We start from the raw sequence: 24,885 nt of genomic DNA, 5'->3' as shown, positions 1-24,885 counted from the left end.
CATACATGGACAGGTGCATGTACTTTCCCACACCATATGTATATAAAAAAATGTAGATATAGATATAGATAGATGTGTTTTTATAAAGTTCATTTTCTTGTCTTATATATGTGTGTATATATATATATATATTTATATATATGTAAAGTTTTTTTTAAAGTTATTTTTCTTGTCTTTTGATAGAATTTCATTTTGAACTTATCTCAGACCCTTAAACTTATACTGAGGTTCAGTATTCCAAATTTGATATTCCTATCTTTGGTATGTCAGAATTTAATGAAATTCTTCAAAGCAGAACCTCATATCATTGATAACCTGTTTGGTTTACTTTGCCTTTTCCAGGTACTTAAAAAGGTTTAAAGTGATGAAAATCAAAGTTTTAAGAAGCTGGTGTCGGCAAATCCTTAAAGGGCTTCAGTTTCTCCACACACGAACTCCACCAATTATTCACCGGGATCTTAAATGTGACAACATCTTTATCACTGGTCCTACTGGCTCAGTCAAGATCGGAGACCTTGGTCTGGCAACTCTAAAGCGGGCTTCTTTTGCCAAGAGTGTGATAGGTATGTTTCCAGTGTGCTTTTGGAGCCAGTTTGGCCCTTTGACATAGCTTTTCTTTAGAAACTTGACCCTATCATATATTTTCTGACATGAAATAAACCTTTAGGAATTCATAGCATGAACCTAGTGATCAAGTCTATCTAAATATGAAATGAGGGATTTTTTAAAATAGTAAGCTTCTAAAATCATTTTGAAGATTATTGTTTTTATAAAGTTACATGGAGAGAAGTAAGGTGAACATTGATACAGTATCTTGCTATTCTTACTGAGACATCCTGCTAATAATATTTTATATTTTATTTATACAGTAGGAACAACATGTTGCTTTTTTCAAAAAATAAATGGAATGTATTTGTAGTTCAACTTCAGAAATGTCCATTGGGTATATGTTCAAGAATACCTGCTATAAAAATTTGATTTGAAAATTAGAATATATGGGAAGGTGCAGTGAAAGGCTAGTCTCATAAACCTTACTTAATTCCCACCTTTTGAAATGAACTTTGTATCAATTAGGTTTCCCAGCCGTAGTTCTCTGGATGTCAGTCTCTAGACAGTTGTGTAGACATATTGTAGAATTATTTCCTAGCAATCCTGAGTTCTACCACAGTACACTAGTAGCATACTCTTGTATATTTATTCCTAATTGTTGTCACCAGACCGTTTCCAGACATGGCTGTCAGTAGAGCAAAATTAACTCATCATTAAGTAGTACAAAGAATATGAGTGACCTTTCAGACTTTTTGATTGTATATTAGAGTCACAGCTGGGAAAAAATAATGGCTGTTTGATAAGGTTTAGTTCTCTGAGACTTAAAAATTTGCAGTTCACATTCTATCTGCTTTCCAATAGGGTATAACATCAAAAGCCCATTTGTTAATAAATAGTTGGACCAGAATCCTAAGTACTGATAAGAACATCATGGCATGCCAGTCACTTGTATTTCTTTAAAGACCAAAACAAAAACAATGTTCTCATTGGAATATTGCGTAGTGCTGTTTATATGTATTCACATAATATATTAATAGGAAAAATATATTTGAAGCTAAATTGCCATTTTGTTTTCTTCATAGGGAGCATTTAATTGTCTGTGAAATCTTAAAATCAAACATAACCCCCTGTATTAAATCATACTGTGCATACTTATTCTTGGAACTGAAGTTAAAGATTCTGAAATCATTGTAAAATCTAATCTTGTAGTACCATACATATACATATACATGTACATATTATGCTTACAAATCAGTCTGTATTTGAGTTCTATATTTGTATGTATATTTGTTTTTCACCTGCAGGATACCCCTCACTTTATCACCTATATCTGTACTAGGCTTATTTGTGTACTCTAGGTGGGAGGGTAAGTATATGAAGAAAAGGCCTTTTTGTTATCTTTAAAAACATTGAATACAGAGGGTTTTTTCTACAAGGCTTTAAAAAGTACCATCAATGGCAAGAGACTAGTTGTGAATACTCCTCTAACAACTATCCCACCAAATACTTTTATCCCAGTACTCAGGAGGCAGAGGCAGGTGGGTTTCCGAGTTTGAGGTCAGCCTGGTCTACAGAGTGAGTTCTAGGAAACCAAGGCTACACAGAGAAACCCTGTCTCACCCCCTCTTTTCTAGCCCCCACTACCCCACAAAAAAGGAAAATCCATACATCTGCCATAAAGTAGAGGGCAGACAAATATTTGATCTTTTTCATTATTATCCCACAGTATCCATGTATCCATTTTGTTCCCTGCTAGGTATTTGTATTTTATTACTCTTCCCTTCTATTTGTTTTTATTATGAAATATGATTGTTTTTTTTTTAGCCAAAGTGTTCCATGTTAATAATTTATACACAACACTATAAATAATCACTTACTTGACTATGTTCAGTGTGTTTTTAAAGGCCTTACAGTAGAAAATCTTCTATAGGATATTCGATGGAACAGACTAAGAAGCGTTTTGTCTTCTTTTCCCCCTTTCTTTTTTATTCCCTTCTATTTTTTTTTCCTCTGATAGGTCAACCTCTTTGTTTCTTGAACCCTCTGGTAAGGAAGACCTACAGCTATTGGCCATATTGAGTGTGAATCATTCTTTTAATTTAAGGTACCCCAGAGTTTATGGCTCCTGAGATGTATGAGGAGAAATATGATGAATCCGTTGATGTTTATGCTTTTGGGATGTGCATGCTTGAGATGGCTACATCTGAATATCCATACTCAGAATGCCAAAATGCTGCGCAGATCTACCGTCGAGTGACCAGTGTAAGTCCTTACCTAATTGTTGATGACATTGAGTCATAGCTTATAAAGTCAGGCTGGATAACATCCACTTATGTAAAAGGGCAATACAACAGAAAGCCAAAGCTTTTAGGATGGGAATATGAGAGTTCAGTTGTAGACTTTTGGAAGCATTAAGAAGATTGGTATTATAGCAGTGAAACTATGATAACCCCCCCTCCCCCCCAAGACAGGGTTTCTTTGTGTAGCCCCAGCTATTCTGGAACTCACTCTGTAGACCAGGCTGGCCTCGAACTCAGAAATCTGCCTGCCTCTGCCTCCCAAGTGCTGGGATTAAAGGTGTGCGCCACCACGCCAGGCGGTGCTAATTTCTTTAACAATTATAGGTGCTTGGCCATTGCTTAGTCTCCTTTTCAAACTCTAAAACTTGTTCATTACTTTTTTTTCTTTTTGACCAAACTTTACATTTTTTTCCTTATGCCCTTTCTTTTCCTTATTTTACTTTAAAAATCAACCAACCAAACAAACAAACAAAACCTGTAGACTTGGATAAGACCAGTGAGCCAGTGAGCAGTAACTGACATTGCTTGAAATTTCCTCCATCAAACATATTAATTAGTCCATTTTTTATATTAGTTACTGTTTTGTTACTTTGACCAAAAAAAGACTGACAAAAGTAATTTAAGGAATCAATGAAGGGTTTATTTTTATCTCACATTTGAGTACTGTCCATCTTGGCAAGGAAGTTAATGGCAGCACAAGCTTGAAGCAGTTATTTATTTATTTATGTAACATCCACATCAGAAGGCAGAGACAGATGAATGCTGCTACCCAGGTAGCTTTCTTCTTTTTTTATTCAGCCCAAGATCCCAGCCTAGGAATGAATGTTACCTAGGGAAATGAATGTTACTACCATATTTAAGATTGGTCTTATCCTCAGTTAATCTAATACTGAAGGTTGGTCTCCCTCCTCAGTTAATCTAATCAATATAATTCTTGACAGACATCTTCATATATTTTTCTCCAAGGTATTTCTAGGTTCTGTCAAGCTGACAGTTGGTATAAATTTACCACAGTCACATTATACAGTATATATATTAGAACTACAACATGCCTTTTGTTTCATTACATTTATTTTCATTGAGTAGGTGTACATGCATGCTATAGCAAATGTGTTGAGGTCAGAGGAGTCTTCCTTTTACAGTATGAGCCCCAGGGACAATAGCTGGGTCACCAGGTTTGTCCACAAGCTGAATCATCTCACCTACCAACAAATATTTTGAGTTCCTTCTGTATTCCAGACTTTTCTAAATTCATGATGTTGAATGTTATTAACTGTAGTTCTTGTTTCTAAAAAGCTTAAGTGGAGGAAGGACAATGACAAAGAAGTTGGGTATCACAGAGTATAAAACAATATTCTAGTGGGTTTATTTGGTTGGTTGCGTTAGTTGGTTTTGTGTGTGTGTGTGTAGCCATGGCTGTCCTAGCCTTGAGCTCTTACTGCTTGTATCTCCCTGCCCTCATTAATGATGTGTGCCACCACAACTGGGCCAGCTATTCTAGTGTTAAATAGCTAAGCAAAGCACATGGAGCAGTTAGTACCTCACTGAGTTGAACAGGTTAGGAGAGTGATCATTAAAGATTCTAGGAGGCCCTAAGTATTAACTATGAGAGAACTACAGTTTTGCATGCCTGCTGAGTTTGCAGATAGGAAAAGAACAGAATTGTTGTAGCTTCTATAAAACAGGTAGGTGTCACATAAGCAGGCCTAGATTTTATAAAGATTTTTCTGGATGTAGATTTGAAGAACTAAAACCAAAGTTGGAAAAGCAGAACAGGGAACTAAAATCCGATCAAATCAAACTAAAAACAGTTGAAAGGTTGGCTATTGAAGTTCTGTTTTAGTGGTATCCACTAGCATTCAGAGTGCTGAGGCAGGAGGATTATGAGCCATATAGGGAGAAAGATAAATGGGAAATGATCCTTATAGTAATCAGCTAGTGGGGAAATAACTGAAAATGTAGAAGTATGGAGTCATAGGGAAAAACTACATTAGATGGATTCAAGAAGTTTTTGCTTTTTGTTTTGTCTTATTAAATTTAAATTTGAGTTCTTATACCTAACAGTTAAAATAAATGACCATTTTAGAGAAGTACACTTCTACAAATTTTATTCTTGATCAAGAGAAGACCTAACATACTTGGCTTTTATTCTAATCCAGGTGTTAACTTTGTCTTTACAGTCTTAATTCAGTTGGATAGTTTTAAAAGAATTGGCTCACAGGAAATGAAGGGAGAAGAAAAGAGGTCACTAGTTATAAACTTCAGGTCAGTTAAGAGAGGAGACCCTTGGTCCTGTGGAGGCTTGATGCCCCAGCATAGGAGGATTCTAGAGCGGTGAGGTGGGAGTGGGTGGGTGGGTAGAGGAGCACCCTCTTAGAGGCACGGGCAGGAGAATGGAATGGGGGGTTTGCAGAGGAGAGACCAGGAAGGGAGACAACATTTGAAATGTATATAAATGAAATAACCAATTTTTTTAAAAAAAGAATAAAATTCTTTTAAATAAAATAAGACTTTTCTGTGACTAGTATTCAGATTCTTTCTTTGTTATTATAGCGCTCAGCCTGTTTTCAATTGTTGAATAGATTTTTTTTTAAGTGAGCAAATACGAATACACGAAGAAGCTAAAATATAGAGTTTGGTGGTTTCTGTTGCATTCCCGATGCATCACTACTGATTCCAAGACTTTTCACCATTCTTCAAAAGAATCCCCTATTTACTATATCTCTCTTCTCTACCCACCAAACCAAATTTGATTTGCCTCTTTTGGTGCATTTAACATCAATATTTTAGTTTTACTCACCTAGCATAATATTTCCAATGTTCATTTACATGCTGACACGTGTCAGTACTTCATTACTTTTTATAGTTAAATAATATTCCATTGTATAATATTCAACAGCTTTTCTTACTCCTGGAGAAGGATAAAGAACAGTGTTCTAATTTTTTGAGCAGCTATAATAGAAATACCATAAACTGAGTGGGATTATAAACAGCAAGTTTATTTATTTTATATAGTTTATTTTTCAGCTCTGGAAACTGGAAAGTTCAAAATAAAGGTGCCTTCAGTTTCAATATCTACTGGAGACCCATTCTTCATGCAAAATGCCTTTTCACATTGTCCTTACCTGGTGAAAGGTTCTTTTTATTAAGTTACAGTTTGTACATTCATGACCTAACCATATACCAAAGGTTGTATCTCTGAATACTATTCCATTGGATGTTGTATTTTGACAGCAAATTTTTAAGTGGATATATAAATAATCAGATCATAGCTAACGTGATGGATAATGTTAGTAGTTTTTTTAAAAAAGTCATTGTCTTAGAGTTCGACTTATCAAATACTTGTTTCTATTTACATGTTCATTGCGTATGACATGGTACGGGCATTTATAAATGTTTTTAAAAATAAAAAAAATTAAAAGTAATCCTAATTGTAGTTAAAAGTTGGGCTTTATGCCAGTTTATAAGAATTATATTCCAGAGAAGAAATGAAATTTAAAGTGACTCTTGAAAAGTTGTTATCTTACAAAATGAAGTTAAATCACAGTAAATAGAAATCTACATACAAGTAAGAGTAACATATAAGTATAGAAAAGACGATAGAATGGGGTAATATCTAAACCCTCATCCATTCTTTTGCTGCTGTACAGATTCTAAAATCTCAAAATTGAAATTTCTGGTAGCCAGTTAAAGTAATGTACTGTGTTGTCGGGATTGGACTGTGGGGTTTTGCCTGGCAACATTTCCCCATAATTTTTAGTCTTATTTTCACTTTGTTTTCTGAGAGCAAAAGCAAATTGTATTTTTTTTTAAATATCCCTCAGACATTTCAGGAAAGTTTTTCTAAAACTAATTTCCCAAGGAAGTAAGGCATCTTGAATAGCTTAGTCTTCTTGGCACTTTATCTATCTATCTATCTATCTATCTATCTATCTATCTATCTATCTATTCTCTATCTATCTATCTATCTATCTATTCTCTATCTATCTATCTATCTATCTATCTATCTATCTATCTATCTATTCTTGAGTGTTTTGTTTGTATGTTTGTCTGTACATCACATGCTTGCCTGATCCCCAGTGAGGCCCAAAGGCTTCTGATCCCTTGAAACTCCAGTCTAGACTATTGTGAGCTACTACATTGAGAGGGAATCAAACCTTAGGAAAAGCATTAAGTGTTCTTAACTGCACATCAATCTCTCCAGAATTTGGGGGCCACAAATTTAATGCAAAGGAAACAAAGTGATTTAGGGAGGTAATTGCTTTATAAAAATCTTATTTTTGCCTTGCTTGAAATGTTAGACTATTGGAAGACTAGAAGGTACAAACCATCTGTTCAAACAACCAACCAAACAACCAACCTAAACTTTGCTTCAAGAGCTCTTAAGACAGCAGTAGTTTTAATAAACTGCACTAGCCATTAGTAATTTTTATATCTTTCTAAAACATTATTATGCCTAGTGTAACTTTACTTGTAACAATGTATTTATTTGTAATTATGTAATTATTTGTATTAATTTGTAACAATGTAGAGAGCTGTTCTGTTTTCTTCAATTATATTTATTACATTTCTCAACATAAATATCTCATTTTATTTTTATATATTTGAGCATTCATATGATAAATGTTAATTCAGTGTTGACTACTGAATATCTAGTCCAGTGAGTGCTAATAATGCATTAATTTGAGCAGCTAGAGCAAAAAGTAGAATTCAGATATTTCATGTCAAGTTCAGTGTTACATATACTACATGCTTTGTACTTCACCTCTATCTACACTTATATTCTCAGTAAGTCAGTCAAACTGAGTAATTGTTCAGTGAATGCTTAAAACTTGTTTCTATTAATAACACTTTTTCAGTTGAGTATAATGCTTTAATCCCATCATTTGGGAAGCAGAGGCAGGCAGATTTCTGGAGGCTAGCCTGGGCTACATAGAGAAGAAACACTGTCTCAAAAAAGAAGCCAACCAAACAAACAATATACTATTTTTTATATGATGCTCCTATGAAAGATATATTCTTTTGCCCTCAATAAACATCTTTCCCAAATTCTGACTCAATAATATTCAAAGTTAATATTTTTCTCTTCACCACCCTTGTAAGTTCAGTCAGATGTATTTCTTCTGTTCACTGTATACCTACTTCTTATGCTTCTTCAGTGGTACCTTAAGTCATATATGATACACTAGTAAAAAGCAGCAATTATAAAGTGTCTCTATTCTTTTAGTACTTAGCATGTTTTATTTTCAAGAGACCAGAAAATTTTAGTATTGCTGAAATGTGCCTAAATAAGAAAAGTATCTTTACATACTGTTAGTTTTTATTCTGTCTACTACTTTGGGAAGTAAAGATTGATATTCAGGATTAATTGATGAAGTATGAAAAAATTTTCAATTGTTTTTTAACATTCCCCCAAATGATACCCCAAATTGTCTTTTAAATTTAGAATCATAGAATAGTAACAGGTAGCCCCTGAAAGACAATAATGTTAAGCTACAACTTGTGACAAACAAAATTTTTTTTTCACTTACAATCAACATTTATAGGATTATTAAAAAAAATCATTTTAGCTTAAAAAAAAAAACCTGTTTTTATCTAACTGCTAAAAGACAATACAACATTTTTCTCAACTTCAAACACTACCTAATCACAAATTGGTGTCACTTGTTTCTGTGGGAAGGAGCAAACTGTAATCTGTTATATAAAAACTCAAAGGAATTTTACCCTAATGGCTTTAATTCTGTTTTTCCATACAAGATGTTCAAGCCTTTCAATTCAAAGGCTAATGGAATCAGTGACAAAGTCACATTACACAAACAAAGTAATTAAAAATCCCCATTATTTTTAACTTGGTTGTTAAAGGGCTGGATTTAGCCAGATTCTTGTTGGTATGAACCATTAGTTTACAGGTATTTGAACATAGTATATATTTCCATTGGAAAACAAGCCTCTTCAAATGCCCTACCAAATTGAGTTGGCTCTATTAAAGGAAATTAGCTTGCCTCATGATTCCCTAAGGCTTATTACTTTGGATACTTGAAAGCCAAGGTATTGCTCCAACCTCAAATGCACTATCCTTCATATAAATATTGATGCTGTGGCGTATGCTTTTAATAGCATGCAAAGCTTGTATTACTTTTCCTCCTCCACTGCAGATTGAACCTATGGCCAAGCACATACTAGACAGATGTTCTACTGCTGAATTGTATTTCTGTACCCACCTTTACTTTTTTTCTTAAGATTTATTTATTATTGTATCTAAGTACACTGTAGCTGTCTTCAGAGGTACCAGAAGAGGGAGTCAGATCTTGTTATAGATGGTTGCGAGCCACCATGTGGTTGCTGGGATTTGAACTCATGATCTTAAGAAAAGCAGTCAGTGCTCTTAACTGCTGAGCTATCTCTCCAGCCTCCCCATACCAACCTATAAACGTTTTACTTTGAGATAGTCTCACAGAGTTCTGAGTACATTCTGTAATTCAAGCAGGGCTTGAACATTCGGTCCTACTACTTTAACCTCCCAAGTAGCTGAATTAATTCTCTTCCGTGACTGGGCAGTGGTACCTTTAATCTCAGCACTTTGGGAGGCATAGGCAGGCGGAATTCTGAGTTCAAGGCCAGCCTGTTCTAAAGACTGAGTTCTAGGAAGGCCAAGGGAACACAGAGAAACCATGTCTTGAAAAAATAAAAACAACAAAAAAAAACCCCAAAAGATCCCTCTTCCTTCTATCTCACTATCAAAGGCATAGGTTTAAGATAAGTGGGTCAAATAGCAAGTATAATATGCAGCTAATCCTCTGTGTGTTTGTGTGCATGCGTGCATGCGCTGAATAAGGACCACAGACATTTATATAAGGCCCCAAAGTGTAGGTGTAGTTTGGGGATCTTATGTACAACCTTATATCTATAGCTCATAAGATTTTTTTTAAATTCCTAGGATTTCTGTTTTACTTTGTTTTCTCCTATTCTATGGGTATCTTAAAGTTATTTTTATTTTATTGTATTTTATTTACTTTTATTTGTTTAGGGGTTTTGTTTGGTTTTTGTCCTGATTGCTTTGCATCTCACTTTTTTTTTTTTTAATTAGACAAGGTTGCTCTATATAGCCTTGGCTGTCCTGGAACTTGCTCGGTAGACCAGGCTGGCTTCAAACTCACAGAGATAGATCTACCTGCCTCTGCCTCCTGAGTGCTGGGATTAAAGGCGTGTACCACCACCTCTAGGCAACACCCATATCTTAAAGAAGCTTGGAAAAGGCATTTTTTAAAAACCTGCTTTGAGTTAGCCAAGCATATAGTCTTAAACAATCTTCCTCATATGTGTAAGCTGAAAGAACTACTACATTTCTGTCCAATACCTGACATCTTAGTAGTAGTACCTGACTTGCTTAGTAGTGATAAATGACTGAGCCAGAAATTACTGCTGCTTTGAGATAGCCTGTTAGGATTAGTACATTTCTAACCTTTAGAAGTATTTTTTAAATTGCATATATTTTGTGTGGGGGGCACTGATGTATCATAGCAAAATATTATGTGGAAGTCAGAAATGAACTTTCAGGAGTCTGTTCTCTCCTTTCAACATATGAGTCTGATGGATCAAACTCATATTAGGCTTAGTTGTGAGTTCTTTTACCCACTAAGTCATTTAGCTGTCCCCAGAGTAGAAGTATGTTTACTAAATAGCATCTAACCCTTACCTGATTCTGTCAATGATTGAACCTTGATATTTACTGTCTTATTTGGGATTCAATCTCATACCTTTTCAAAGGATACAGCTTATACTGCTGCCACAGCAGTACTTTTTCTACTATATTAATATTATGAAGAAAAGCTAAACAGTATTTGAATTCAAAGTAGCTTTTATTTGAGCTCATGAGATTTTCTTTCCAGGAAATATCTGCACATGTGTAGGCTTTTAGTAGGAGGGAAGAAAAAAGAAAGAAAGAAAGAAACCTTTACTGCTTTTGTATAGCAGTTCACTGTTCTTTTAAAAAAAAAAAAACCTATGCAGAAGTGCAAGCAGTTTAATGTCTCTTACTCCTACCCTCCCACACACAAGCAAGGCACTGTACCACTGAACTATGATGTTCCCAGCCCTAACATTACCACATTTTCAGTTGGGAAAACAGGAAATATTTCTATTTTCTATGTGCATGAGTGTTTTGTCTGCATCTATTTCTATGCACTACTTGTACCTAGTGCCCATGGAGGCCAGAAGAAGATATCGATTTCTCTGGAAACAGGAGTTACAGATGGTTGTGAGCTGCTGTGTATGTGCTGGGTCCTCTGAAAAAAAAAAAAGAGCTAGTAGAAGTAAAGTTAACTGGATAACTGCCAATATATTGTCTCCTTTTGATCATTCTCCTGAATTTGCTTCGTTGTCTGAATTCAGTCTCTTACCCCACTTTTAAATAAAAGTTAGTTTCAGTATGATTGGCATGAAAGAAGTGTTTCAGTAGGTAGGTATCTAGTTTTAGATATAGGAAAGCCTCCAAGGTAGATTTCAAAGTCAAGGAGGCAGAGCTTTTGGATACAGTAGGTGGAGCTTTGAGCAAATAAAAAAGTCTGCTTATTCAAGGATGTATTGCTATTGTAGGAGAAGCAGAAGAAACTACTAGTAGCAAAATCCCTGTCTTTCAGGGTTTATATCCACAGAGCCAAGCTAAATAGATTGTTGGCTGAACAGAACAATCTCAGAGTTGGGAAGCATGGATATTAAACAAGAACTATGCTCCAACTTTGGTATTTGTCTTCCTTATGCTGTGGGCTAGGTTATATTAGTTTATATTTCTATTTACTTTCCTCCTAGTTTTTTACTAAAGTCTAATAAGTCTGTTGCCTTTTCTGATGGATTTTATGAAGAAAGATTTTTGTTCAGTATTTGTTATTGTAAATTCTCATTGCTGCTGCTGTTCTCAAAAGGATTGTATAAATGAGGTAAGAATTTCCAGTCTTTATATAGAGCATCTTCTAACCTTTCTAGTGATGTATATAGGAAATTTCACTTAAATTACTGAAATTATTCAATGATCTATAATTTATTCTGTTTGAGGAAGTATGCTTTTCTAAATTCAGAATTATTAAGACAGGTTTTACTTTTATCAAGATACTAAATGTTACTCTAACTTTTGAAACTTAAGCTTTTAAGAAGCAATTACTGAGAATTTTTAAAAAAATCAAAGATTGAACCAAAGAATTCTATACTATGACTCATTTCTGTGTTTCCAGCAGATTAGTTGGCAAACAAACAAAATTAAAGGTGTGTGTGTGTGTGTGTTTTAAATTCATTGGTGTTATGCTTACATGGATGTGTGTGTCAGGTGTCAGAAGCCCTGGAACTGGAGTCACAGACAAGTGTTAGCCCTTATGTGGGTGCTGAGAAATGAACCTGGGTCCTCTGTAAGAGCAGTCAGTCATGTCTCTAGCACCTAAAGCTACATATTTGATACTTTGGAGACAAACATTATTTATTTTTTTATACATTATATGTGTTACAGAAGTGATTGAGACAAGGTCACAGAATGAGAAACTGCACAATTTTATATTACCTTGAAAGTATCTAGTGTGTATCAATAGATATTCAATACATACTTAATATAATTTAAAGAAGAGAAATAAGCTACTCTTACATGTTTGAAGGGCATGTATGTCTTTTGAGACCATTGCCCATCAATTACAACAATAATGCAAGAGTACTTTTAGAGCTAAGTTGCTTGTTTGGACGAGTGGAATGAGTAAAGTGTGTGCCTTTATTGAATAAAACTTAGTTTTTTTTCTTTAACAGTAACCCAGTTTTTCTTAGTAATGGTTTTGTATTTTTTAACCTTATTCAGAAAATACATTTGCTTTTACTAGTTGGAACAGAACCACGTGTGATTAAGCTAACAAGGAAGAAGAGGGGTTGCTTTTGCAGGGTTATAAGACTTTTAAGTTAATCTTCGCCTCTATTTGATGTATACATGTTAAAAAGAAATAAGATGAAGTTAATATAAGAACATTTGTTATTACTAATGTGTTCTTTCTGGTGCTAAAAATTATGTTTTAGAATAACCTAGACCAACTTTTTAAAAATGTCAGTGATCAAATATATATTAGTTTCTTAAAAATAAAAAGCCCACGAGTATCTCAAAACCTTGTTACTCAATGTCTAATAGCTTTCCTGTAAGTCACTTTCAGGCTTGGAAAGCTTTGAATTTATTCCATATACTTTACTTTTATACTATACATTCTTGTACATTATTATTATTGTTATTTGAAACAGGGTTTCTCAGTGTAGCTTTCTCCGTTCTGGAATTCATTCTGTATCGTCCAGGCTTCCCGTGAACTTACACAGATCCACTTGCCTCTGCCTCCAAAATGCTGGGATTAAAGGCATATGCCACCATTGCTGGACCACATAATAATTTTTTTAAAGGCCATTTCCTAAGTCCATAGTGGCTTTTGGATATGTTTTATTACATTCACATGGAATCATCTGTTTCTAACATGACATAAATTTAAATGGCAGTATAAACTAATATATTTGAGGTTGTTAGGAACTAGATTTGAAGATATGAACGTGTGTATGTTTTTATGAGTTGCTGTGGTTAATAAGATAGCTAAAAAATTAAAATCACCAGGGATAAAAGCAGGATCAGGAGAATTTCTTATGTCCTTCCTACATTAATACAAAAGGTAGTACAATTTACCAACTTAGTTTGATATGTTACCACCAGTAATTTAAACACATTCCCTTTAGATACTGTATAGAAGTCACTTTCTTTTCCTCATTAAATTTTCTGTCTGTGGTTATTTTTCTGTAGCATTTTAACTGCTCTCACATTCAAGGTCTAACTGTATTCAATCTGTTATACCAAATTATGTTTCAGACCATTGCTTGTAAATAACATTTTAGGTGTTTCTTGCCATTTAAAGTTTACTTTATGCTGTTTTACTTTATTGTAGAAAACAAAAGCCAATGTAAAACAGAAAGCTCAAATTTTCTCCTATCAACCCTAGTGCAAGACATCCATAAAATTTCTTCAAGGAAGTTTGTTTTGTTTTGTTTTCTTGTAAATTACTATTTTACTTACTGTGTGTATGTCCACAACTGCTTGTGTGCTGTGACATTTGTGGCTTTATTTTATGTTTGTTTTGTTTTTTGAAACAATGTCTTGTATAACCTAGGTTGACCTTGAACTTGCCTTGTAATCATTAATGCTCTTGAATTTCTGATCCTCTTGGTTAATGGCACCTCCCTGGGTGCCAGGATTAATCATGGAACACCAGACCAGATTCGGCTTATATCATGTTGGAATTCAAACCCAGGGCTTCATGCTTGTTAGGAAGTACTGTACCAACTGAGACACAACCCAGTTTCTATTTATTTTAGTCTTAAATTTTAAATACTCTTTTGCTCTATCACTGCATTCTTTGACTTTAGCTGTATTATTCTTATTTATGGAGAATGTGTCTGCTAAAGTCAGTAATAAGACAAGAGTGTCCATGATCTCCACTCCTATTAATATAGTGCCTACAGACTTGTGACTGAAGTTGTTAACAATGGTACACATAAGAAAGGATGAAACAAAATTATTCTTGTTTGCATATGGTATGATTCTATGCATAAAAGACTCTAAAGCCTCTACTAGAAAATTCTGGCCACTGATAAACACATTTAACAAAGGAGCAAGAACATAAACTTAACATATAAGACTTGGTAGCCTTCTTGTATACCTGGCAGCTACAGATTTCCATTTATTCTCCTGGTCCTTTGGGTCTCTTTCTCCTCTCTCCATACATCCTGATTCTACTCTCCTACCCATTTCTTCGCCCCCTATGACTATTTTGTTCCCCCTCCTAAGTGTGATTCAAGCTTGGACCTTCCTTCCTTAACTTCTTTGGGTCTGTGGGATGTATCATGGGTATTCTGTGCTTTATGGCTAATATCCACTGATTGGTGAGAATGCATGTCTTTTTGGTTCTGGGTTATCTCAGTCAGGATGATGTTTTTTTAGTTCTGTCCATTTTCCTGCAAAATTCACGATGTCCTTGTTTTAAATGGCTGAATAGTATTCCATTGTGTAAATGAACTACATTTTCTGTATCTGTTCTTCAGTTGAGGGACATCTGGGTTATTTCCAGTTTCTGACTTTACAAATAAAGCTGCTGTGAACATAGTGGAGCATATGTCCTTGTGGCATGGTAGAGCATCTTTTTGGGTATATATATACTCAGGAGCAGTATAGCTGGGTCTTCAGGTAGATCTATTTCCAATTTTCTGAGAAACTGCTAGATTGATTTCCAGAGTATACAAGTTTGCAGTCCCACCAGCAATGGAGGAGTGTTCCCCTTTCCCCCTTTCCTCGCCAGCATGTGCTGTCATTTGAGTATTTGATGTTAGCCATTTTGACTGGTGTAAGGTGGAATCTCAGGATCTATACTATAAAACAATAGTGATTAAAAACTGCATAGTGTTGGTACAGAAACAGACAGATTGATCAATGGAATCAAATCAAAGACTGAGAAATAAACAGACACACCTACAGACACTTGATTTTTGACAAAACCATACAATGGAAAAAAGAAATGGCGCTGGTCTAACTTGATGTCTGCATGTAGAAGAGTGCAAATAGATTCATGTTTATCACCCTGCACAAAACTCAAGTCCAAGTGGATTAAGGACCTCAAAACATGAAACTGGATACACTAAATCTCATAGAAGAGGAAGTGGGAAGTAGCCTTGGTAAAAGAGACAATTTCCTTAACAGAACACCTGTGGTTCAGGCTATAAGATCAACAATTGATAAATGGGACCTCATGAAACTGAAAAGGTTCTGTAAGGCAAAGGACACTGTCAATACGACAAAATGGCAGCCTATGGATTGGGAAAAATTTTTTACTAACCCTACATCTGACAGAGAGGGCTAATATCCAAAATATATAAAGAACTCAAGAAATTAGACTCCAGTAACCTAAAGTAACTCAATTAAAAATGGGTACAGAGCTAAACAGATTTCTCAATAGAGGAATCACAAATGGACAAGAAGCACTTAAAAAATGTTCAACATCCTTAGTCATCAGGGAAATCAAGACCCATATCTTAACATGGAAAAGTATTTTTTTGTTTGTTTGTTTTTATAAGCTCTTTAAGTTAGCCAAGTATGGAATTACTGCAATTCTGTCCAATACCTGATATCTTAGACTAAAAGAGGTGTGTGCCACCAGGGTGGCTTTTTTAATACTAGCACTCACAAGGATGGAGTATGGGTAGGGACAATTTAAACTAAAGACTTTCAGAAATGCTGCATGGAAACCTACTAATGTAGAAACTTTCTAAATCTACACAAACATACAAAGAAATTAAAAGGAGTTACCCTGTAGCTGAGGTGAGGTAAGGGGGAAAAACAGTTGTTCTCCTTGACACTATAAGGTATTTTAAAAAAAAAAAAAGCCCCAGTGGTAGGCATGCATTTCCTATCTTGGAGTTGGTTGTTAGTGGATCTCATAGGCTATTGTCATCTGGAAATAGTAAGATCATATTACTGAAGGTACTACATACTAGTACCTAGAACATGGAGAAAGCAAAGCCTCATAACAATCTAGAAGCTTCATCCCTACTAGCTCGGTTTTTTTTTTTAGTTATGGAAGGTGCAGCCACTAGTGGAAAAGAGTCATCACCAGGCTTCCCTCAGCTGTGAAGTTAGCTAAGATAAAGACTGGCCTGCCAAGATATGGCTACTGGTGCAACAGTGGCAGGATGTTATGGAGGTAACCATATCCCCCCCAATCCCTTTTGGCTTTTGTTTTGCTTTATTTTCCTAGGTAGGGTTACCTACATTGTGGAGCTTTGATTGTCCTGTAACTTAAATGTGTGGCCTCTTAATTCTGAGATCCACCTGCCTCTGCCTCCCAAGTTCTGGGAATAAAGGCTGTGTCATTATGTCCAGCATTCAAACACTTACTGATTGGATCTAAGGCCCACTTCCTAAGAGAGAACACATGCTTGTAACTGCAGTTTGTCCAAGAAGGACATAGGCCCTAGAGAAATACCTACTAATATTATTCAGCTAATGGGTATAATATTAAAATGACTCATAATGGTGTATCACTATACCCATATATTAATACATTTCACAACTTATTGGGGTGTTTTGGATAGAGCAGAGCAACTGCACATATGTACTTATAACAGTTGTGACAGCATGTACAAGACCTGGCTAAATAAACCAGACAAAATCCTAGTATGAATAGGGACAGTCTCTAAGAGGTTATTATATAGGATCCAGACAATGACTGTACACTCAAGTGTATACTGGCAATGCTAAGTGGACTCAAAGGGGTTTGTGTGTGCATGGATTTGTGGGAGAATGGATAGGCTAGGTGAAGGCACATATGCATACATGAAATTCTCAAACAGTTATGTGGACAAAGATATTTAGGGAGGAAAACACAAAAAAGTGATGTTAGTAGTCTTTCTCAGATTTAAACTTTCAAATTACCTTCATATGACTTGAGGATTTACTCTATTTCGCAGTCAGTTGCTGTAAAAAGTTACTCTTAGGAGCACAATTCTGTAAGTCACTGCTTGAAAGAATGCAACAGGTAATTAATGAGAATTAATCAAATTTGTGTCTCACTTCCATGTTTAACGACTTTGACACTAAATCATTTGATGTATAACCAGTGGGTGTCTGAAACTGTACTGAATCTTATAATACATTTCCTCTAGGACTTAATGTACCTTATTGTAAAAAGTTTCCAAGGAGGTTTCTTGAACAGGATCAAGACAAATATTAATATTTTCAGTCTACACTTGAAGAATTCAAACTACTGTGTTTTATTTAGTCTTGTGAAAGATTATGTATCTCTCTGTGATTCAGTTATCACTAGTTTTATTTCTGTTACAGAGACTGTAGAGATGGTTAGAATTTATGTATCAAACTCCCTCCCATCTATGTGTTTACAGATTTATATCACCACTTATACATGTTGCTATATCTCCCTGGATTCCTTTTGGGAGTGGATTAGGTTTGGGGGTTTGCTTTGAGACAGGTTGTACTATGTAGCCCTTAGGTGGCCCAGAACTCACTATGTTAATTAATCAGGCTGTCCTCAAACTTAAAGGAGTGTGCTACCATGCCCGGCACTTGGTTCTTAATCCATATCATTACTGAAATGGCAATAAATGCGAAGGCCTTCTTCTAACCTATCTCTCCAATAGTGCTGTTTTGACACTTTGCTGAAAGTTTTATTTTTGAAGTATTTGTTTGTTTTTGGAGACAGGGTTTCTGTACACATCCCTGAATATACTGGAACTCACTATGTAGACCAGGCTGGCCTTGAACTCATAGAGATCAGCCTGCCTCTGCCTCCATAGTGTTAGAATTAAAGGCATGTGATATCATATCCAGCCAAAGAATTTTTTATCAAATTAAAATTTTAAACTGTTACTGTACTGGATGGTTTTATGTCAACATGACACAACACAAAGTCATCTGAAAGGAAGGAACCTCAATTGAGAAAATGCCTCCATGCGATGGTTTTGTAGGTAAGGTTGTAGGATTTGATTTAGTGATTGTGTGTGTGTATGTGTGTGTGTGTGTGTGGGGGGGGTGTTTGTCAGTCCATTTTGTGTGGTGCCATCCCCGAGCCAAGCCATGAGGACCAAGCCAGTAAACACTGCGCATTAGCCCCTGCCTCCAGGTTCCTCACCGTTTGTGTTCCCGTCATGAGTTCCTTCCCTAATACTATGGAAATGTTAGCCGAATAAGCTTTTTCATTTCCAGATTCCTTTCCTCATGGTGTTTCATTTCAGCAATAAAAACCCTAACTAAGATACACTGTGATGTTAGTTTCAGATAGAGTAGTGCTGATGAGATTTCTTCTTAAATGTGAGTCTGATATTAATGTTCATTTTATGACTGGGGGTTTTTTTGGTTTGTTTTTGTTTTGAGACAGGGTCACAGGTAGCCCAAGGTGCCCTTGAACTCTGGTTTTGGATGGGGCAGGTTGTTCAAAGGATACTAACAGATTACTAGGCACTAGTGAGTTTATTAGAAAGAAGAGTTTGTTTTTGTTAAATCTGCATTTATTATAATCAGCAGGTCAGACACTTGTAACAATGCTTTAAAAAAAAAGAACAAGAAAAAAGTGAATTTGTCAAATTGCCAGGTAGGGGACTTGTAGGTAGATGCTAGACTGAAGCAAAAAGAAGAAAACTACTGGGCAGACAGTGGTCAGAAGTACTAGGGTCAAGTAGGGGGAAAGATGGCCTTGCTGACTAATTAAGCTGGTGCATCTATTTCATTTTGTTTCATTAGAAACATTATTAATTCCAAGAACCAACTGACAAAGGAGCCAATAGCATGGTAGAGACTCTGAGAAGTGTCTCTTTTCTGACACTTTAGGTGGAGGGGTTGTTTATAGTAAAATTCTGTAGCCAGACTCTTAAATTTCTAGGCTAGAGGCAGGGGAGTGTTTAAAGATAAGAATTAAAAAAATTAGGCTGCCGATAAAAAAGATAAAGATAAGAATGCAACATTTCCAGGGATTTCAACAAGTCTTCTAGCTGGGTTGGTAGTGGTGGGGTGTCATAGAAAACATCCCAGTAGGATGCCTATTAATAACTGAGAGGTTTGATTCTGATGTACTCCATTCTGACATGGCTCCAAGGATAACCTTGCAAGCCTGACCCTCCCGCCTCCATTTCAAAAGTGTTGGGCTTATAGACATATCACTGTTCCTGATTCTCATTTTTCTGTTTTATTTATGTAAAGTTGCTTCTTAGTTATTCTGGCATAATAGTAGCCCATAATTCTTAATATTAAGTATTTTAAAGAGTATTATATAATAGGATGTCTACCAAACTGTGTGAATTCATACCTATTCCTGGGTTCAGTGTCCAGAATAAAGGCTGAAGTAATCAATATGTTTTCAAGGTTGCACAAAAGATTTTCTAACCATTCAGAGCACCTGGATACCATTTAACTGTAAGATGTTATCGGCAGCCTAATTTTTTTCTGCTAAAAGACCTGCCATACTATTTGTTGTTTCTTGAGATTGCCACTTAATACCTCTGGTCCCTACACTGATCAGGTCTTACAGGTACATTGGAAAAAGGGCCAGGATATTAAAAAGGCAGCCTATTTAAAAGTCCAGCATTCTCCTCTCATTACTTCATTATTTCTATGGCTTTTTTTTCCCCCCCTGGATTTTAGGGAGTGAAGCCAGCCAGTTTTGACAAAGTAGCAATTCCTGAAGTAAAAGAAATTATTGAAGGATGTATCCGACAAAACAAAGATGAAAGGTAAGTTGCTTCTTTGACATGGTGTTATTTGAACAATGAGAGGTAAATTTAATACTTGTGTTTCATTTTTTCATTCATAGCAAGGACACTTTTAAAAATCAGATTATTTCTATTGAAGCTACTTAGATTTGACCACTGTAACTGTAAAAAAGTGGTTTAGTGATTTTTAAGTAAGCTAGAACCACCTTACAAGAGAGTTCTTATAGGATAATTTAGAAAGCTCTACAATAGTGTTTATTTTCCAATGAAGCAAACCTATTCCTTAATCTTTTTGTCATTAAAGTTTGAAAGGTAAAGTAAAATCTTGGCTATTGAAAATCAGCTCAGCTACACAGGCCTGGATTTTTTTTCTGTCATTATTCCAAGATTTAAAAAAGCAAAACATCAAAATTCCTATGAGTAAAAAGAGATTTTACTTAAGGCTTAAGAGGAGATCTGGTTTAGTCATTTGTACAAACAGAACTTTTCTGAGAAAAGTGTCAAGTATCTGTTAGGTGGTGTAGCTAATGGGTCAACTGTAGGCTTGGCAAAGAGCCATGATCTTTATTTGAAAATAATCTGCCTTTACCACACCCCCATACCAGCTTTAAAAGAAAAACTACACCATCCTATCCTAATTAATACAAATATAAATTGTAAATTGAGCATAACCTATCTCCTAAAATTTGGGCACCATTGGGTATATCAGACAAATTCAAGAATTCTGTATCTTCACCCTTGTAGGCTCATGTTCGTTTCAAAACTTTGTTATTTAGAAGAGCTTAACATCATGATCTTTAAGACTTTTCTCTGGATATTTAGTTTGAGTTTCTGTTTTGCTCTTTTAAGACTTTTTCACTGTAAACAAAGGGATATTTGTTTTGAGTCTTACAATGTTATTCTGTTTCTTTTATGGATGGAACGTTTTATTTGATTGCTGGTATTTTGTTTAAAAAAGAATGATTGTTATGCAACCAGCCTCTGACTTGCTAAATCCACAAGTGTTGATAAGGAATTGAAGGACTTTATTGTAGTGATAAAGGTGGCTGTTGTAGAAAGTACCAAACTAGAAATCAATAAATTTATGGTCTAGTTTTGATAATATAATTGATTATTGTAGAACTTTGAGAAAGACTATTAACCTTTTCTCAATCTTCATTTTACATTAGTCAATAAATGGTATTCCATTGCATAGTTATTGTTCAAGAGTCAGACAAGGCCATACATAATTTTGTCTTCTGAGCTTTTGTTTTGCTTGTTTTGCTATGCTTCTTTGGTATTTTGTATTACTTCCCATAATTATATCCTACTAATAAGATTAGATCATTTGATCTAAAATTTGTCCCTAAGGACAGTTATTAAAAAAACAGATTGTAATATGACTATATGCTGGAGATGTAGCTGTCTAGCACTTATAAGGTAATATATTCCATTGCCAGCACTCACTCACAGAAACAAACACACACACACACACACACACACTTCTATAACATTACTATTCATATGGATTAATGTTGAAAATTTCTATTGTAGATTTTCCCCTTAACTAAATAATAGTAAACACACATTTGAAAGTCATTCTTATGCCTCTAATATTCTGTAGTCTGAGGCCAGCCTGTGCAACATAGTGAGATACTACCTCAGAAAAAGAAAGAAAAATGTTTTTTCAAACTAATGACTTTTTTTAATTTTCTTTTTCTTTCTTTGAAAGATATTCCATCAAAGACCTTTTGAACCATGCCTTTTTCCAGGAGGAAACAGGGGTACGGGTAGAATTAGCAGAAGAAGATGATGGAGAAAAGATAGCTATTAAATTATGGCTGCGTATTGAAGATATTAAGAAATTAAAGGGAAAATACAAAGACAATGAAGCTATTGAGTTTTCCTTTGACTTGGAGAGGGATGTACCAGAAGATGTTGCTCAAGAAATGGTAAATTGGCCCTTAGATGATGTTGTAGATTTATGTTTACTGAAACTGATAGGCAAAAACAAAACAACTATTTTAATTAGTGATGTATGATATGTATGTCATTAATATGAAGTTGTGTTGTTCCCAAGTGTTTTGTCTTTGGATGTGGGGGAGGGGGTTCCTATAATTTCTCCTTAAGTTCTTTCTTTGTGCATTTTGATATTGTTTTGATAATCTGGTTTGATTTTTTTATTTGAGGGAAATAACATGGAGGTACAAGTGGATAAATTAGATATGAGACTGGGATGCATTCTGGAGTCCTATAAATGCTAATAGTTCCTCCTTTGGAATTGTTTCTAAATACTGGTTAGCCTTTGATCCATCCTGATAAATACTGTAGAGAGATATAGGATTATAAAGTATTTTTACTTCCGTGGCTAGAGAGATAGCAGTTACAGGTGTATACTGCTCTTTTAAAGATCCTTAGTTTAGTTTTCACTACCCACATCAAGCAGCTCACGTCTGCCTAAAATTCCAGCATCAGGGGATCAAATACTGGGCCTTCATCTGCACACACATGATTTAAATAATAAAAATAAGTATTATGAAAACTTTCTTGCTTTGAAGGGTGTTTTGAAGATCAAGTTACTAACCATGTATCCTTACTTTAAGTATGTGTAAAAGATCACAGTTCTAAAGGAAATCCTTAATCAAATCTAGATATGCCACAGTGCCTATAAAAAGACAATAAAGGTCAATTATTACACAGATAGACATAGAGTACCCTTACTAGGATTTAAAAAAATTATTCAATGTTTAAAAAAAAAAGGCCAAATGTGAAAAATATACTTAATTTAATGGTTGGTTGCTTGGTTTGCTTGGTTTTTATCCTTTAGTCCTTTACCCTGTTTCAACCTTCCCTCCTCCCCCATCTCATACCTCCTCTCTCTGTCTCTAAGAGGATGTCCTTAACCCCAACCCCCACCTTTCGAGACCACCCCACTCCCTAAGGCTTCAAGTTTCAAGGTTAGGTGCATCTTCTTTAACTGAGGCTAGACCAGACAGTCCTCTGCTGTATATATGTCAGTGAACCTCATATCAGCTGGTGTATGCTGCCTGGTTGGACGCTCAGTGTTTTAGAGATCTCAGGGGTCTAGGACAGTTGAGACTGCTGGTCTTCCCATGGAGTGGGGCCCACTCTGATTACCACAATTGTGGGGAAACTTAATGCAGACTAGTAATTTTACTATTTGAAGTAATTTTCCTTGGGGTACCTTTTTCTTCCTAATATACTCTTTTACTCTGTAGGTTGAGTCTGGTTATGTCTGTGAAGGTGATCACAAGACCATGGCTAAAGCTATCAAAGATAGGGTGTCCTTAATTAAGAGAAAACGAGAGCAGCGGCAGTTGGTTCGAGAAGAGCAAGAAAAAAGAAAACAAGAAGAGAGCAGTTTCAAACAGCAGAATGAACAACAAGCAAGCGTTTCCCAGGCAGGAATCCAGCAGCTCTCTGCTGCTAGCACTGGCATACCCACTGCTCCTGCCACCTCTGCTTCAGTTTCTACACAGGTAGAACCTGAAGAACCTGAGGCAGATCAACATCAACAGCTGCAATATCAGCAACCTAGTATATCTGTGTTGTGTAAGTATCTGGGGAAGTAAACAAATGTGCTATTATTTTCTTTATATGTTTCCATTCTTGTACCCATGATTAATAGAAGGGTAAAACACTGAGGAAATGTGGTTAGAATAGAAGAAAGTTTGAAAAACTTCCAGTATCTTGACATTTTGAGCTTTTAGTTGTCTGTTCTATCTAGTTCCTTAAAATTGAGAATAATCAAGAATGAACAAAGTTTGGGATTTATAATTGTAGCTGTTAATCTGTTTCAGCTCTTTTAGCAAAACTGCATAGCAGACCAAAAATTGATAAGACCAGTGCTCATTAATTGAAAATCAAGTACACATAGGTCTCCACAGGGTAAGACCTAGAAGTTGGATTCAATTAAAGACTTAAGTTTTGCTTGCTCTGCAGATGATAACATTCAGTGATAATCAGAGAAATATTTTTTAAGTACTCATTTAAGCTATTCTTTTTTTTTAATTTATTTCAGATTTGAATAAAGAAATAACCAATAATATTAATGTAATGACTCTAAATGTGAACAATTTCTTCCTCTTCCATTTCCCTCCCTCTTATGATTCATTTTTCCTTCAGCTGATGGAACCATTGATAGTGGTCAAGGATCATCCGTATTCACAGAATCCAGAGTGAGCAGCCAACAGACTGTTTCCTATGGTTCCCAACATGAGCAGGCACATTCTACTGGCACAGCACCAGGACATACAGTTTCTAGTATCCAAGCACAATCTCAGCCCCATGGGGTGTATCCACCCTCAAGTATGGTGAGTAAATGAATAAGAAAATTTAATACTAAAATAATAGCCAATAGGTAATCTGCTAAATTGAAATTATTTATGTCATTTAAGTAGCACTGTGAGTCTAAGAGAATATAAACAGTCTAGTCAGTCTCGATATCTATTGTTTTTACTTGGGGGGGTGTTTAAATAGTGAAACGCTTAAAAATTTATTAGTACCAAACATGTACAGACTTTTCTTGTTATTCCCTACCAATATGACATGGCTTCTGAATTACATTGGGTACTATAAGTATATAATCTAGAGACGATATGCAAATACTATAATCTATATAAAGTACTTAGCCAGCTGCAGATTTTGATATCTGTAGGGGTAATTTGAAACCAGTTCAGTGCAGAGACTGAGGCTAATGGTATTTCTAAACAAGTCAGTTTATAAGAGCATAACTGGAGTAGATCAAACTGGGTAAAATACACAATTAAAA

The 24,885-nt window shown here is 35.3% G+C and overlaps 1 protein-coding gene across 22 annotated transcripts in view; it reads left to right on the top strand.

The window, feature by feature from the left end:
• The window catches only part of Wnk1 (WNK lysine deficient protein kinase 1), a 114,727-nt gene that overhangs the window by 45,793 nt on the left and 44,049 nt on the right, over positions 1–24,885 (top strand). For all 22 annotated transcript variants that reach the window (XM_017321542.2, NM_001185020.1, NM_001185021.1 and 19 more), the window contains 6 exons: positions 343–563; positions 2,654–2,811; positions 20,047–20,135; positions 21,826–22,045; positions 23,333–23,666; positions 24,240–24,427. In XM_017321542.2, the coding sequence (XP_017177031.1) occupies positions 343–563; positions 2,654–2,811; positions 20,047–20,135; positions 21,826–22,045; positions 23,333–23,666; positions 24,240–24,427 (1,210 nt within the window). The remainder of the gene's footprint in view (positions 1–342; positions 564–2,653; positions 2,812–20,046; positions 20,136–21,825; positions 22,046–23,332; positions 23,667–24,239; positions 24,428–24,885) is intronic.

This window comes from Mus musculus, chromosome 6, assembly GCF_000001635.26.
Source record: "Mus musculus strain C57BL/6J chromosome 6, GRCm38.p6 C57BL/6J".
NCBI classification, from domain to species: domain Eukaryota; kingdom Metazoa; phylum Chordata; class Mammalia; order Rodentia; family Muridae; genus Mus; species Mus musculus.
This window is presented reverse-complemented; position numbering and strand designations above follow the sequence as displayed.